General features: G+C 40.7%; 1 protein-coding gene across 4 annotated transcripts in view; it reads left to right on the top strand.

Annotated features, from left to right (window-relative positions):
- Positions 1 to 16,606, top strand: part of LOC140490231 (trans-2,3-enoyl-CoA reductase-like) — a 175,493-nt gene that overhangs the window by 133,304 nt on the left and 25,583 nt on the right. For 2 of the 4 annotated variants that reach the window (XM_072589091.1, XM_072589089.1), the window contains 2 exons: positions 505 to 550; positions 630 to 1,535. In XM_072589091.1, coding sequence (XP_072445192.1) covers positions 505 to 550; positions 630 to 778 — 195 coding nt within the window. In that variant the 3' untranslated portion in view covers positions 779 to 1,535. Of the gene's footprint in view, positions 1 to 504; positions 551 to 629; positions 1,536 to 16,606 lie in introns of those variants that run through there. The other 2 variants (XM_072589090.1, XM_072589092.1) reach the window with 2 other exon arrangements.

The raw sequence follows: 16,606 nt of genomic DNA, 5'->3' as shown, positions 1-16,606 counted from the left end.
TTGTTATTTTGCTGTATCAAATCATTTAGCTGACAGCTACGTCTGAAATTTTAAAAAGAAAATTATGCCAAAACCACACACCTTCACAACATTAAAGATGATTAAATATATTAATAGAAAATTTTTCTTTCAAATTATCATTCAAAATTAATAGAACATAAAAAGTGACAGGGCAGAAATATTGGCCCCAGATAACTCCTATTGCCTTAAAGTCCCATCTTTCCTCCCACCAGTTTTGAATACTAGTTTCTAGGTATTAAAAAGCAGTTTCACTATTTAAGGTGAACAAATATGAAAAACATAGTGTAAGCAACAAATGCATTGCCAAAATATTAGCAAGCAAATGCTTTAGAGGCAGGTGTGTGGGTATAATCCATCGCTGAATACTGTATTCTTTTTGCAAGGAACATTGTGTGCTGGTATCTAAGGAAAAGATTAAGAAGTATTGGTGGTTGTAAATCAACTTTAGGATTTATGTTCATTCATTTCATCTCATTTGTGCAGATGGGAACCTGGATTAGCTTCACCATTATGACCCAAACTCTTCCAGGTAAAACACAAAACTATTCATTTGTAGTGCAATAATTGAAAGCCAGTTTCATGCAGACAAGATATACATGTACCAATAGCGTCCTCTCTTTTCTTTTTAGTTGCTGTCTTTGCCCTCATGGTGTCTCTGCAGCTGATTTTCTGGGCTCAAAGGAAGCATTGCAAATACCAGAAAGATTTTAAAAATTATCCCAGCTGTAGAACAGCAATGATCCCATTGATACTGTAAGCTCCCAGAGTCAGTTGTCTTAATCTGGACTTTACACAATAGTTCAAATAGATGACTGTGAAAGAATAGCCGATGTTACATCTTTCCTGATTGACTTCAATGCAATATAAAAATGGGGAAGAATTCAAGAGAGGGACTACCACAGACGCAGGAAACAGGAACAGTTTAAATTGTAGAAATGGAGCAACTTCATGAAACTCATGAAGAAGTTTTTTTTAAAGCAAGTTAGTGATAGAGCAGAAGAAATAATCCAGGAAATTATAGATTCACTGCTCACAGATAGCTCTTCCTCACCATACACTGCTGGTTAGAATACAATAGAACATTTATTGACAGGTGTACTTTACATGAAAAATACAGTGGAAATTTTCATTAGTCACCACACCACAGGAGTCATACATTAAAGAGAAAGTAAAATAAAGACATAGGTAATCACAGTTCAGGTAACGGCCCCGGGGCTCGGCAAATGCCGACCAAGGAACGATGGACCAACAAGACTAGACTGCCACACTGGATCGCTGGAAGCCACCTCGCTGCTAGGTCAGGAGTAGCCTCCTGTTCCCCATCTGGCACTCCCCCAGGTGCTTTATACAATGACACAGACTTTATGTGGAGAATAATGTTATCGACGCTCATCAATTTATACAGAGAAAATTGACAGCAAATGTCAGCCTGTACACAAGCCACAAGAGATATTGTACTCCTCCCCAGGATGCTCTGCAACAATCCTCATCAATAAATGCAAAAATAATTACAACAGAGTTGTAACTGGAGTTGACCTTGAGTTACCATTCCCATAAGTTTCCCACTAAAGAAGCTATAATATTGGGAACTTATGCATTTAGGATCAATTTTTTTTAATTGTATGATAATCGATAATTGCTCATAAATAAGTCACCTATCTGGTCTTGAAAAATTTACTTTACAAGTAAAAGGTTCTTCTGAATTTTATTAAAGTCAGAGAATTACAGAACTGGTATAAAAGTAATTCCTCCTGTAGCTTTCCCTTTCCTAATCCTATTTGCCCTTCCCAATTTTTATTCCTACTTCTGTGCATGATTTAAATCTCTTTCTAGCAGTCACCCAGAATGAGGAAGATTCTTGTTGTAAATACAATCTGCAACAATAGCTTCTGTGGACAGTTTTTTTTAGCAAAAGGAAGCTGTTGTGTTGTCACTACCAAATGATTCTTGCTGACCAAGAAATTCCCTAGCCCTTGCACATGTCATAGATATAGAGGAAGGATTAACAGTTTGATAATCAGCCTCCTTCCATGGCCACCAAGTTCTGGGATGTGTTTCAAAATCAAAGCTTCTGGCTTCGAGGAGGGAGGTCATTGAGATATCAGCCCAGGCCAGTGACTGCTTATAAGGATCCTAAAGTCTCACCCACTGTCCATCTTGCCCTGTTTGCTATGCCTCATACCCCTCCATGCCTCCATGCGTCCTTCTCACCTCCCTTACCCAGCCATGCTGCAATGCTCCACCCTGTTTCCTCAACCCAGTTATGCCAATCCACCAACCTCCAAAGCCCTTCACCATACCCCATAACCATTCTCCCAAAATGTTCAAAAAATACATAACACTTGAGCCTATGGTAATGTTGTGACAGCTTTGAGATGCTAATGAAACTGTCATAGTATCATAGAATCATGGAGATGTACAGCACGGAAACAGACCCTTCAGTCCAATTCATTCATGCCGACCAGATATCCCAAACCAATCTAGTCTCATCTGCCAGCACCTGGTCCATATCCCTCCAAACGCTTCCTATTCATATACCCATCCAGATGCCTTGTAAATGTTGCAATTGTACCAGCCTCCACCACTTCCTCTGGCAGCTCATTCCATACACGTACCACCCTCTGCATGAAGAAGTTGCCTCTCAGGTCTCTTTTATATCTTTTCCTTCTCACCCTAAACCTATGCCCTCTAGTCTGGACTCCCCCACGCCAGGGAAGAGACTTTGTCTGTTTATCCTATCCATGCCTCTCATGATTTTATAAACCTCTATAAGATCACCCCTTAGCCACCGACACCTCAGGAAAAACAGCCCTAGACTTTTCAGCCTCTCCCTATAGCTCAAATCCTCCAACCCTGGCAACATCCTTGTAAATCTCTTCTGAACCCTTTCAAATTTCACAACATCCTTCTGATAGGAAGAAGACCAGAATTATTCCCGAAACGTTGATCCTCCTGCTCCTCAGCTGCTGCCTGACCTGCTGTGCCTTCCCAGTACCACTCTCATGACAGGGTTTCAGAACCAAGGGTTGCAGTCCAAGTATACAGGATAAACCATTTACAACTTAGATGAGAGGAAATTTATTGATCCAGAGAGTGGTAAGCCTGTGGAATTCACCATCCCAGAAAGCAATTGAGTTGGATGTAGCTCTTGGGGCCAAAGGGATCAAAGGAAATGGGAGAGAAAAGTCAGGGACCGGCTAAGTTGGATAGTCGTTCATCATCATAATGAATGGCAGAGAAAACGTGAAGGGCTGAAAGTCCTTTTCCTGCTCCCATTTTCAAAGTTTCTATCCTCTCAGCTGCCGAAAGTATTAATGCTTGCAGGCTTATATTTCACCAACATTCTCCCTCAATCCCCGAAAGCCAGATACCTTCCCACTTTCTGAGCTCACCAAGGCACCTGCTGACTCCTGACCCCAATATTTAGCTGCCCACTGGTCTCTTGAAAGTCTTCCTGAATTTATTTGACAGGAAATATCTAATAGGCTGTTCTTAGATCCCCAGTGAATGTGTATGCTCTATCATAGAATCCTTTGTTATTTAGCCACCTCACCAGCAGTACAACTAACCACTGTTCTCTTCAGATGGAGTCTCTATCTCTCTCCTGTCAATATCTATTGATCTTCAGCTCTTATCTATCTCCTTTGAACTCTGTTCAGTGAACCCTTTATTGTCCTGACCAATAAATTAGAAATCTTGCAATAAGCCGCACTCCTATTGAATTGACTTGTTGCCATCTAAAATGTCTTAAAGATGAAGATGCACCAAATGTTACATTTCACAAAGGATGCTGGCTTGTTCTGTATAAAAGGAATGGATATATCAAGAAGATTTCATCACAAGAGGAACAAGACATTATATTGAAAGATCCTGAAGTCCGATTAATATATGTTTTCTGCCAAATATGTCTAATTATACGCCAAAAGTTTTACCGATCTATCTTAAACTTGCTTCAGTAATGTTTCATCAGATATGAAAATAGGCGCATAGGTAAAGAAAGGTGTTTGGTGTGATTCTTTCCCCACTGATATTTGGCTGGACTTGAGCATATGTGCATTCTTACAAACAAGTTTATGGCATTTTCAAAGAGATCAAAACTCATTTATTCTTAAAATTTGTAAACAAATATCACTAAAAGATATTAACCTCTGATCACTAAGGTCTCATTCAATTTATTGTCACTCTTCTGGCAATTTTAAAATCAGAAACCAATAATTTGCCCATTGAACCATGTTCAACCTCTCAAGGCGCAATTGTAATTTGGTCAAGCTTTTGAATCAATTATTTTTGTGAATCCCAAGACTGCCCTATAATTGACTGGGCCATTTAATTCCAAACAGTACTGCTAGCAATAAATCAGTATTGACTAATGGTTTTATCTGTCCACTCTGCATAATTCCAGTGGATGTTCCCTTTGTGCCATCTAGTGCCCTCATTAACATATTGTGTTAGCTGCATCTGACACTAAGTGTATCTACTGTCATGGATGTAACTCTATTGACATTGCAAAACGCAGGCAAGGAATAGATGATTGACAGTTGAACAGATCCATAGATAGCTTTCATGTCGAAGAAGATTTTCAAGAGGTATTTTCATTATTTTTGCACGGTTCAAGAGAATTTCAAACTTCTTAGCTTTATTGGATCAGGGAGCAAGAGAGAAAAACAATGTATAACAGGAACAAAGGAAACAATACAATGGAGGCTCTCAAGAGGTATAGAAATGTAAGGGATCTCAAGTAAGCAGGACAGCAAAGAGGAGGCATAAGAAAATTTTGGCAGGCAAGGTTAGGGAGAACCCAAGACATTCGCCAACTCTATCAAGAGGAAGCAAATAAACAGGGAAAGTTGGGGCCTATTATAGACCAAGCAGGCAAGCTGTACATAAAGCCAGAGGACATTGATAGATTGTTAAGTGAATTTTTCACATCCGTCTGTATTCCTGAAAAGAAGGATGCAAGTACTAAATTTGAGGAGATGGACTGTGAGGTTCTTAAGCACATAAGCAAAAGGTACTGGAGGGTTTGGAGGTGGGGAGGTGTTAAAATTGGACAAATTCCTAGGTCCAAATGGTTTGTATCTCAGGCTGCTATGGGAGGTGAGGGAGGAAATTACAGGGGCCCTGACCCAAATTTTCAAAGCATCTCTGGTCGCAGGGGAGGTGCCAGAGGACTGGAGGACAGTTGATGTGCTGCCACTTTGCAAGAAGAGTGGTAGAAGTAAACCAGGAATTATAGACCAGTGAGTCTAAGATCAGAGATAGGCAAAATATTGGAGAAAATAGTGAGCGAGAAAATTAATCTCCATTTCGAGAGGCAAAGATTAATCCGGGATAGTCAGCATGGTTTTGTCATCCTTAACAAATCCAATAGAATTTTTGAGGAGGTGACCAAGTATTTGGATGAGGGTCAGGCAGTTATGTAGTTGATACAGATTTCAGCAATGTCTTTGACAAGGTCCCATTTGGGAAACTGATAAAAAACGAACTTGACAAATCGAATCCAAAATCAACTGAATCAAAGAAGGCAGAGTGTGTGGTAAAAGGTGCTTGGATGACTGGAGCCCAGTGTGCAATGTTGCATCACAGGGATCAGTGCTGATTACATTATTGTTTGTGATATTTGTAAATTACATCCTGTAGATGAGCATATTGAGAGACAATGAATAAATTTGCAGATGACACAAAGATTGGCTTGGTGGTTGACAAGGAATGAGTTAGGATACAGGAGGATATAAACAAATTAGTTAGATGGGTAGAGGAGTGTGATTTGGAATATAAACCTAATAAATGTGAGGTGATGCATTTTGGAAGAAGGAACAATGTATAACAAGATGCTAGGAAGCTCAAAGGAACAGTGGGATCTTGGGTGCTTGTCCACAGATCTCGCACAGTGACTGGACAGGTTAATAGCGTGGTTGTGAAAGCATAAGGGATGTTTACCCTTGTCAGTTGTGGTGCAGAGTTGAGTTTATGTTGGAGCGGAGGCCACAGCTGGAGTATTGTGTACAGTTGTGGTCACCAAACTATAGGTAGGATGTGATTGCACTGGAGGGATTGCAAAGAATAATTACTGGGATGGTTGCCTGGGATAGAGCATTTCAGCAATGAAGAGAGGCTGGATTACTCAGGTTGTTTTCTCTGAGCTGAGAAGGTTCAGAAGGGAACTGATAGAAGATTATGAAATTATAATGGACAGGGTGAACAGATGTAGCTGTTCATCTTAGTTGAAGCGTCAATAACAATGTATAATTTTTTTGTGAATGGCAGGAGCTTCAGAGGAGATTTGAGGAAAACCTTTTTCACCCAGGGAGTAGTGGAGGTCTGGAATGCACTGCTTAAGAGGGTAGCTGGTGTGGGAAACTGCACAACCTTTTGAAAGTATTTGCATGAGCACATATAGTATCAACAACATTCAAGGCTATCGGCCTAGTGGAGGAAAGTGGCACTAGTGTAGGTAGTACTATATTTTTGATAGTACAGATTCTATGGGCCAAAAGGCTACTTCTGTTCTGACATGATTCTAAGGTTTATTATAATGCAGAATTGCAAATGTACTTTATTTGTACTTTTGTTTATGGTCGTTATGGTGACAAGCTCAATGAAAATTTGGAAAGGTGAAAGACCCAGGACAATTTGTTCTGTGCAAGTTATTCCCAGTTTTCATTTCTTGAGGCCAAAACATTGAATATTTTCAACAAGGAAATTGATATTGGATTGAGTCAAAAGGGATCAAAGCATGGGGTGAAAGCATAAACATAGTACTGAGTTTGATGATCAATTTTGATCATATTCAATGAGCAGGCAGGCTTGAAGGGCCAAACTGCTTACTCTTGCTCCACTTTCTATACTTCTAGGTTTCGAATTTAAATTAGGAATTTTCCTCCCTGTCAATATCCTCAAATTGAAAGATTATAGATTATTTATTTTCCCCTTTTCCCTCACTACATTGACACCACTATCTGAAACTGACTGTTCCACAATTAAGTTTTTATACTCTAAAATTCTCATCTTCAATTTGCACTTTCGACAGTATACTTAAAACTCCTTTTATTGATTTTCTCTTTGTGGGACAATTGTTCTGCAAAACTTTACTATTTCCTACTTGATATTCTCCTTTGTTACTTTGTAAATTATATAAATAGAAACATTAATTTTGCTTTTGAAACAACATTCAAAAATCTGTCTATTGCAAAAAATAAATATAAAAGCCATTTTGGAGCTAGTCTTTCACAAAACTCATCACAGATTTGAAATTCATGCATCCTAATGTTCCCACACATGATAAAAACACAAATGGGAAGTCTAGACTGTCGAATACGCAAGATCCTGGCAAGTGTTACTGAACAGAGACCTTGGAATGCAGGTTCATAGTTCCTTGAAATTAGAGTACACAGGTAGACAGGGTGTGAAGAAGGTGTTTGGTATGCTTGCCATTATTGGTCAGTGCATCGAGTATAAGAGTTGGGAGGTCATGTTGCGGCCATACAGGACATTGGTTAGGCTACTTTTGGATACTGCATTCAATTCTGGTCTACCAGAAATAGGAAAGATATTTTTAAAATTGAAAGTGTTCAGAAAAGATTTTGAAGAACGTTGCCTGGGTTGGAGGGTTTGAGTTAGAGAGAAAGGCTGAATAGGAAGTGGCTATTTGCTCTGGAGCATTGGAGGCTGAGGGCTGACCTAATAGAGGTTTATAAAATCAAAGTAATGCTACTGGTTGGAAACACTTGGACATTGCATATATTGAACATATTTTCCTTTTATCATCCGCTACTGAATGGTTACAAATCAGAGTTTCAATGAAAACTGGAAAAGCCCCAGTTTTGTAAGTTAAGGGCAATGTGAGTCAGATACAGCAGAATATGATATCAGTAATCAGCCTGACTCGGACTCATACTATTACAAAAAATTACAAAACAGTGGAAGGCTATTCTGCCCATAGTTCCTGTCATGGTTATCTGCAGAGTTGAATGGTTATCTGTCTTCTGCCATTTCCCGGAAACCCTCCTTTTCATGTAATTCCTTCATGTAGTGTCCGCAGTGGGGGAAGGGTGGTGATCCTGTGTGCTAAAGGAGGGGTTGATCGGTTTGACCCTGGAAAGGGCAGGGGTGTTGTGGTTAACTGTCTGCTGGGGAGTGCAGGAAGTTAGGATCCAGAGCAAAAGAAAGGAGTGAAGGGATTTCAGGTACAGATTAGGAGAAGCTGTGGCCTAGTGGTATTGCTGTTAGTTTGTTCACCCAGAGACCCAGGTAATGTCTGAGACCTGGATTCTAATCCTGCCATGGCAGATGATAAAATCTGAATTCAATAAAAATCTGAAACTAAGAGTGTGATGATGACTATGAAACCATTAGTGATTGTCAGAAAAACCCACCTGGTTCACCAATATCCTTCAGGGAAGGAAACAGCTACCTTTACCTGGTCTGAACTATATGTGACTCGAGAGTCAAGATTAGAGTGGTGCTGGAAAAGCACAGCAGGTCAGGCAGCATCCGAAGAGCAGGAAAATCGACGTTTGGGAAGAGAGGAGTGCATCTGGACCAAAGCAGGTTAGACAAGTAATGGGGAAAAAGAGAGAGGTATGTCAGGTCAAGGTGTAGGGTACAAGTGGTTTGGGAAGGTGTAGTTAGTAGGGGTGTGTGTGTGTGTGTGTGTGTGTGTGTTGGGGGCAAATATGGGGTCAGTTAAATATTTACTCAGGAATTAAACCACATATTTAATAGTCTAACTTTGCCTGAGTAATTATTTACTTAATTTTATTGGAACAACATTTGGAACCAAATTAAAATAAGACTTTTGGAGGTTTATGCGTGTAGAAAAAGTGCCCAACAGAAAATTCAATTTCCAGCAACTCCTCCAGAGTTTACAAAAATGAGGAATCTGCAAAGTCCCCAAACTCAACTCCCATCGACACTGTGATAATGATTAATCAGTTATCTGGGAAAATCTGGGCCAATGTTCTCATTAAAGTCAAACCAATTTTTGTACAGGCTCATCTCAATGCCCTTGCTTTTGCACTCCATACCTCTATTTATAAAGTCCAGTGTCCAATATGATTTATTAACTACTTTTTCAACTTGCCTGAAATTTCACTGAGTTCTGCACCTCCTTCTGTTCCTGCACCCCTTTTACAACTGTTTTGTTATTCATCTTTAATTATGATCGAGATTGGAGAGGTGCATTGTTTCCTTCCCTATTCTCTACTCATTGACTGGTTGCAACAAATTTAACTTTAATCAAGTTTGACTATAACCAATTATATAGGTCTCAGTCTGTATAAGAATCAATATTAGGAACAAGTCAGGAAGGCAGCATCCGAGGAGGAGAATCAATGTTTTGGGCATAATCCCTTCATCAGGAATGGGGCTTATAGGCTGGGGCTGAGGGAAAAATGGGAGAGGGGTGGGGTTGGGTTTGGAGGAAAGGTAGCTGAGAAAGCAATAAGTGGATGAAGGTGAGGGAGAAGGTGATAGGTCAGATGGGGGAGTGATGGACAGGTCCAGAGGATGATGCCAAGTTGGAGGTTTGGGACTTGGATAATGTGGGGAGAGGAGAAATGAGGAAGCTGTTGAAATCCACATCGATCTTATGTGGTTGCAGGGTCCCAAGGTGGAATACGAGGCATTCTTCTTCCAAGTGTCAGGTGCAACAGATGCAGTAGATGACATTGGTAGAGGTGCAGGTGAATTTTTGATGGATGTGGAAGAATGCCTTAGGACCTTGGACAGAGTGGAGGGGAGTGGTGTGGGCACAGGGTTTGGACTTCCTGCGGTGGCAGGGAAAGGTACCAGGAGTGAGGTGTGGGCTGGTAGGGGGCGTGGACCTGACAAGGGAGTCGCAGAGGGAATGGTCTCTCTGGAATGCTGACAGGGGTGGGAGGGAAATATATCTTTACTGGTGGGGTGCTGATAGGGGCAGGGAGGAAAAGATATATTTCCCTCCCTACCCCAATCCCCCACCACCAAAGATATATTTCCCTCCCTATCCCTATCAGCAACTTTACCTGTAGTTATGTACCTGTACCTCTACCAATGTTATCTACTACATCCGTTGCACCTGGTGTGGTCTCCTCTGCATTGGAAAGACAGGACATCATTTTGTGGATCGCTTCAGAGAACATCTCTGGGACACCTGCACCCACCAACCCCACCACCCTGTGGCTGAAAACTTCAACTCCCTCTCCCATCGCCAAACCATTACCACCCGACTCCTCGAGGAAGCATGCCTCTTATTCCACCTTGGAACCCTGCAACCACACAGGATAAATGTAGATTTCAACAGCTTCCTCACTTCCCCTCTCCCTACATTATCCTCGTCCCAAGCCTCCGACTCAGGACCCCTCCGAACATCTCCATCACTCCCCCCCCGACCTATCACCTTCTCCCTCACCTTCATCCACCTATTGCGTTCTCAGCTACCTTCCCCCCAACCCCAACCCCACCTCCCCCCAACCACATGTTTATCCCATTGCCCTGGCCCACAAGCCTCATTCTTGATGAAGGGCTTATGCCGAAACATCGATTCTCCTGCTCCTCGGATGCTACCTGACCTGCTGTGCTTTTCCAGCACTACACTCTTAGATTCTGATCTCCAGCATTTGCAATCCTCACTTTCTCCTAAGGAACAAGTCAGCCACATTTCTTTATAAATAAAACAAAGCAAAACTAAACTTAAAGAAGCAAAGCATATTAGCAAGAATAATGTAAATACCATATGTTCTTTTAAAAGAAAACTAACAGGCACTAGCAGATGAAAACTAACAAAAATGTTTTGAATTTGAGTTTTGCACATTCAAGTCGACAGATGTGAATTCATAATCAAGGAAATTAGTGATCTTAGAATCGACTTTTAGAGTATATCTTCTCCCAGTTCTAAAAACAAACTTCCACCATCATTTTGTTTCCCATCTTATAGCTGACTCTGTCATGCAACCACTGTCCCTTTTATTCCTTTAGTTTTGGCAAGCCTGCTCTATGGCACTTTATCAAAAACCTTTCAGATGATCATTTACAACTCGTCAATTGTGTTATGCTCATTAAGTTTGAGTTTCCTCACTAATCACCTCAGTGTGTTAGTTAAACATGATTTGCCTTTAACAAATCCACATTGGTTTTCATTAATTTATCTACATTTGTCTAAGTGATTCCTAGTCTTGCTCATGATTCTCCTTTCTGAAAGCTTTCACACTGAGGTTAGACTGACTATTCTGGAGTTACCATTATTCCTTTCTACAATGGTGCAAGATTTCCATTTCCATAGTCCTCTGCTTCAGCTTTGTTTTGAAGGAATATAGGTGATAACAGGAGAGAATGAGGGGAATTTTGCTGCTTTAAGTGTGATTTAAGCCTGTACTATCACTTATGTACTTAGATGCCAGATCGGAGTACACTGATATAGAGTCATAGAGATATACAGCATGGAAACAGACCCTTCGGTCCAACTCGTCCATTCTGACTAGATATCCCAAACCAATCTAGTTCCACCTGCCCGTACCTGGCCCATATCCCTTCAAACCCTTCATTTTCATATATCTTTTTCAATGCTGTAACTGTACCAGCCACCACCACTTCCTGTGGCAGCTCATTCCATACACGTACCACCTTCTGAGTGAAAACGTTGCCCCTCAGGGCACTTTTATCTCTTCCCCCCCCCTCACCCTAAACCTATGCCCTCTAGTTCTGGACTCCTCCCTCCCCTACCCCAGGGAAAAGACTTCTTCTATTTATCCTATCCATGCCCCTCATAATTTTATAAACCTCTACAAGGTCACCCCTCAGTCTCCAATGCTCCAGGGAAAACAGCCCTAGCCTATTCAGCCTATAGCTCAAAGCCTCCAACCCTGGCAACATCCTTGTAAATCTTTTCTGAACCCTTTCAAGTTTCACAAAATCTTTCCAATAAGAAGGAAACCAGAATTGCACGCAATATTCCAGTAGTGGCCTAACCAATACCCTGTACAGCCTCAAACTGACCTCCCAACTCCTGGACTCAATACTCTGACCAATAAAGGAAAGCATACCAAATGCCTTCTACACTATACTTTTTACCTGCAACTCCACTTTCAGGAGCTATGAACCTGCACTCCAAGGTCTTTGTTCAGCAACACTCCCTAGGACCTTACCATTAAGTGCTAAGATTTGCTTTCCCAAAATACAGCACCTCACATTTATCTAAACTAAACTCCATCTACCACTTCTCAGCCCATTGGCGCAACTGATCAAGATCCCATTTTAATCTGAGGTGACCTTCTTCGCTGTCCACTACACCTCCAATTTTGGTGTCATCAGCAAACTTACTAACTGGACCTTTTATGCTCACATCCAAATCATTTATGTAAATGACAAAAAGTAGTGGACCCAGTCCCGATCCTTGTGGCACTCCAGTCATCACAGCCTCCAGTCTGAAAACCGCCACCCTCTGTCTTCTACCTTTAAGTTGGTTCTGTATCCAAATGGCGAGTTCTCTCTGTATTCCATGAGATCTAACCTTGCACACTAACTCTCACTTCACAGATGTCTGACCTGCCGAGTATTCCCAGTATTTGTTTTTATTTGAGCTAAGGGAAAGGTAAAGAGAAGAAATGGTACTAAGTAACTGGATTGGCAAAGCAGGAAAGAATTGGGAAAATAGAAAGTTGAAAGGTGAGAGAAGAAGGTTGAAGAAATGAATATTTGTGAGAAGAAAACAAAATAAAATGACGAAGCTATGGAAGGGAGTAAAAACCATGCAGAAAATGAGAAAAAAATTTGAAGAAGTAATATTTATAAGAAACAGAGAAAATGGGGAATGGAAAAGTGGTAAGAATTGAGGAGAAATATTAATTTTTTGCATATTGGTGATAATAAATAAAAAAGCAGCAGCTAAATCATTTATAAACCTTTGAAACGACTATAGTAACAAGCTGGCATTGATTGAGCTGGAGGGTACTCAGGATGGAGTCTGCTGGGACAACAGGCATCTCCTGATATGCATTAAATACAATGGAATAATGAACTCAATGTTCTCTTTCTCCATCCATATTCCTTTGCTCCAACTTTCCATCATTTTAGCAGCCGACCTATTATAGATATTAAAACATGAAGATATTTTTCCCACTCTACAAACAAATCCAACAGTATGAAATAACTGTTGGTAACAGATTTCATACTACTTTTAATGCTGCCAGACTTGAGAAATACTTCTTTGAAAAATCTGTTGCAAGCAATTAAAAAGTTTAATTCCTTTTCTGCAATGTTTTCATTTTAAACTTTCAGCTCATTCACTCATGCAAATAAAGGGTCCTGAGTACGGTTGAGTGATCTAATTGTTCCATACAACCTGTTGTCATGGTGATTCTGGTTGATTTTCTGAACCAATTTACACCAAATGTCCATCTGACAGTTCTGTAATGGTCGGGTTGGTCCTAATTTGAGTCTAGATTAGAGTGGTGCTGGAAAAGCACAGCAGATCAGGCAGCATCCAAGGAGCAGGAAAATCAACGTTTCGGGCAAAAGACCTTAATCAGGAATAGAGGCAGGGTGTCTGCAGAGTGGAGAGATCATAGGGAGAGGAGGGAAACTTCTTCAAGGCAGGCATCCTGGCAAGAGGATTCACAGTAGGGTTAAAATCAACTAGGTAAAAACAAGGACTGCAGATGCTGGAAACCAGAGTCTAGACCATAGTGGTGCTGGAAAAGCACAGCAGGTCAGCACTCTGCCTCTATTCCTGATGAAGGGCTTTTGCCCAAAATGTCGATTTTCCTGCTCCTCGGATGCTGCCTGACCTAATCTAGACTTTGGTTTCCAGCATCTGCAGTTGTCACTTTTGCCAGGTCCTAATTTGAGTCTTATTCAGATCCATTTATTGTGAAAGGTAAATGAAGTGATAACCTTTTGCTTTCTTTGCACTAACTAACTGTGAGGATGCTAGGAGAAAGTGAGGACTGCAGATGCTGGAGACCAGAGTTGAAAAGTGTGGTGCTGGAAAAACGCAGCAGGTCAGTCAACATCCGAGGACCAGGAAAATCAACGTTTCGAGCATAAGCCCTTCTTCAGGAAAGAAGGGCTTGTGCCCAAAACGTCGATTTTCCTGCTCCTCGGATGCTGACTGACCTGCTGCGCTTTTCCAACACCACACTTTTCAACTGTGAGGATGCACCTATTCCCTAATTTGACTATATGTTGTCTATAACAGTTGCTAGCACTGTTGCTTCAAAGTGCCAGGAATCTAGGTTTGATTCCAGCCTTGAATAACTGCATGGCGTTTGCATGTTCTCCCTACGTCTGAGTGGGTTTCCTCTAGGTGCTCTGGTTATCTCCCACAGTCCAGGTTAGGTGGACTGATCATACTAAAAGTTGTCCCATAGTGTCCAGGGATGTGCATGCTACTTGGTTTAGCTGTGGGATAGAGGGCTGGGTCTGGGTGGGATGCTCTTTGGAGGGTTGGTGTTGACTCAAAGGACCATGTAGCCTCTTCCTGCGCTGGAGGGATCCTATCTTGGTCTCTCAAGTGAATCTTGTTATGTCATATGGGAGCAATGCAGTATAGCATTTTATTTGCCTGTCAACATGCATTAAAAAATGTTGTCATCCTCTTAGGATGACAGGCGCGTCATAATAGTAAAGCTGAAATTTACTTGACTGAGTGTTATTTCAATCTGCTTATTAAACAGAAGTCTTAGTAATCCATGTCAATGATGGTGAAATAATAAATGTTGAGGCACATCTCTCTCAGGGATTTTACCATCAACTAAAACAAATGAATCCTCAACACCCATTAAGGGAAGTATAAGTGCTTATTAAAATGCACCAGGATAAGTAATATCCAATGTCAGAAGTTTTGTTGGGGGAATTATTTTCCAAGTTTACAGCTACATGGTGTTAGAACACTGTAGAAGTTCCAATATGCCATTGCTACAGAAGAATTTTACACATAAACAGCTCAATCAGCTGTCAAATCTCAGATACCTACTGGATGGTGTACATCAAGAAGCTGAAATGCATAAATCAATAGACAGAAAGACATTCCATTTCCTTTGAAAAGACTAATGTAACAGGCTGGTGTTGATTGAGCTGGAGGGCTCAGGATGCAGTCTGCTGGGGACACCAGGCAGCTCATAACGTCCATTAACTACAGAGGAATAGTAAATCCAATGTTCTCTTTCTCAATCCATATTGCTCTGCTCCAGCTGCCCATCATTTTAGACACTGATCTATTATAGATATTAAAATATGAAGATAGTCAACAGAGTGTTATTCATTGACAAAGCATGGCTCTCAGTGCTTTCAAGCTATCAGAGATAGGGAAAGCTGAACCATAAACTTTGGAAAAATACACTTCACAATAACAATCACAACAACAATGCTGCATATGTATATTCTATACTGTATGTTTGACACAAAACGTCACAATCAAACATGTTCAGTCAGTGGTCTAAAGCTTGGTCAAATAGCTAGGTTTTAAAGGTGTTTCCTAAATGGAAAAGCAGATATAGAAACACAAAGAAATTCAGGATAAAATTGAGAGCTTGAGTCCTCGTTTTTTGAAGGCAAAAATGTGGAGCAAATAAAATCTAGATAGCAGAGGCCAGAATTTAAGGAGTTTGGATATCTTGAAGGGTTGTGGGGCTGGAGAAAATAACAGAGGTAAGGAGTAGTGAGGCCAGAGGAGGGTTTTAAAAATAATGATGAGAATTTTAAAGTTAAGGTGTTGTTAGATTGGAGCAAACATAGTGATCATAGGACTAATAGGTGAATGGGAACTACTGTAAGTTAAAACTTGGATTGCAGAATTTTGGATGACCTAAAGTTTATGGTGGGCAGAATCCAGGAATTCAGCCAGAAGCACATTAAAATCATTAAGCTGAAAAGATGATGATGGCATGAAATAACAGTGGGGCAAAGTTGGGCATTGTTATAGAGGTGGAAATGAGTGAGTTTAGTTACAGTGTGTCCAATTGGAAGGTCATTCTTTCATGAGATGTGTACATTACTGTCTTTTCCAAACTGCCTTTGAACTGAAGGCTGGCTAAGTCACAGAGCCTGATAATATGGCAGATTTCCACCCCTAAAGCTCAGTAATGAAGCAAGTGGGTAGGTGAGCTTTACAAAACTCACTGATGGTTTCATGGTCATTATTATTGACGTTACTTTGATTGAAGATTTTATCAAATAAATTTAAATTCCAGATATGAACCCAAATTCTCAGAGTATTGGCCCACGCCTCTGAGAACTTGGGTTCACTCAACAGATCCATGCTGACTCTTCTGGATCTATCCAGATTTTGCCTTGTGGCTTTCAGTTCTATGCAAATAATTATTTCTATAAAGTTTTCCCACTAACAAAGTTAAACCAACTGGGCTGACATTTACAATATTTTTTGAACATGCTTTTGCAATTCCCAAATCATCCAACACCAATTCTAAATCTAGGGAAGATTGAAAGATTAGTCCCAGTGCCTCTGCAATTGTCATTAGTCACTTCTCTCGAAATTCTTGGATGCTTTATCAACTTTAGGTACCAACAGCCTATCCAATGTCTCCTCCTTACCAATTTTAAACCTTTCTAGTGATTAAGCTTCCTCCTTTGTCATCATGACTTGGGTAGC

Source organism: Chiloscyllium punctatum, chromosome 2, assembly GCF_047496795.1.
Source record: "Chiloscyllium punctatum isolate Juve2018m chromosome 2, sChiPun1.3, whole genome shotgun sequence".
In the NCBI taxonomy this organism is placed as follows: domain Eukaryota; kingdom Metazoa; phylum Chordata; class Chondrichthyes; order Orectolobiformes; family Hemiscylliidae; genus Chiloscyllium; species Chiloscyllium punctatum.
Note: the sequence above shows the minus strand (reverse complement) of the source record. Positions and strands in the feature narration are given on the sequence as shown.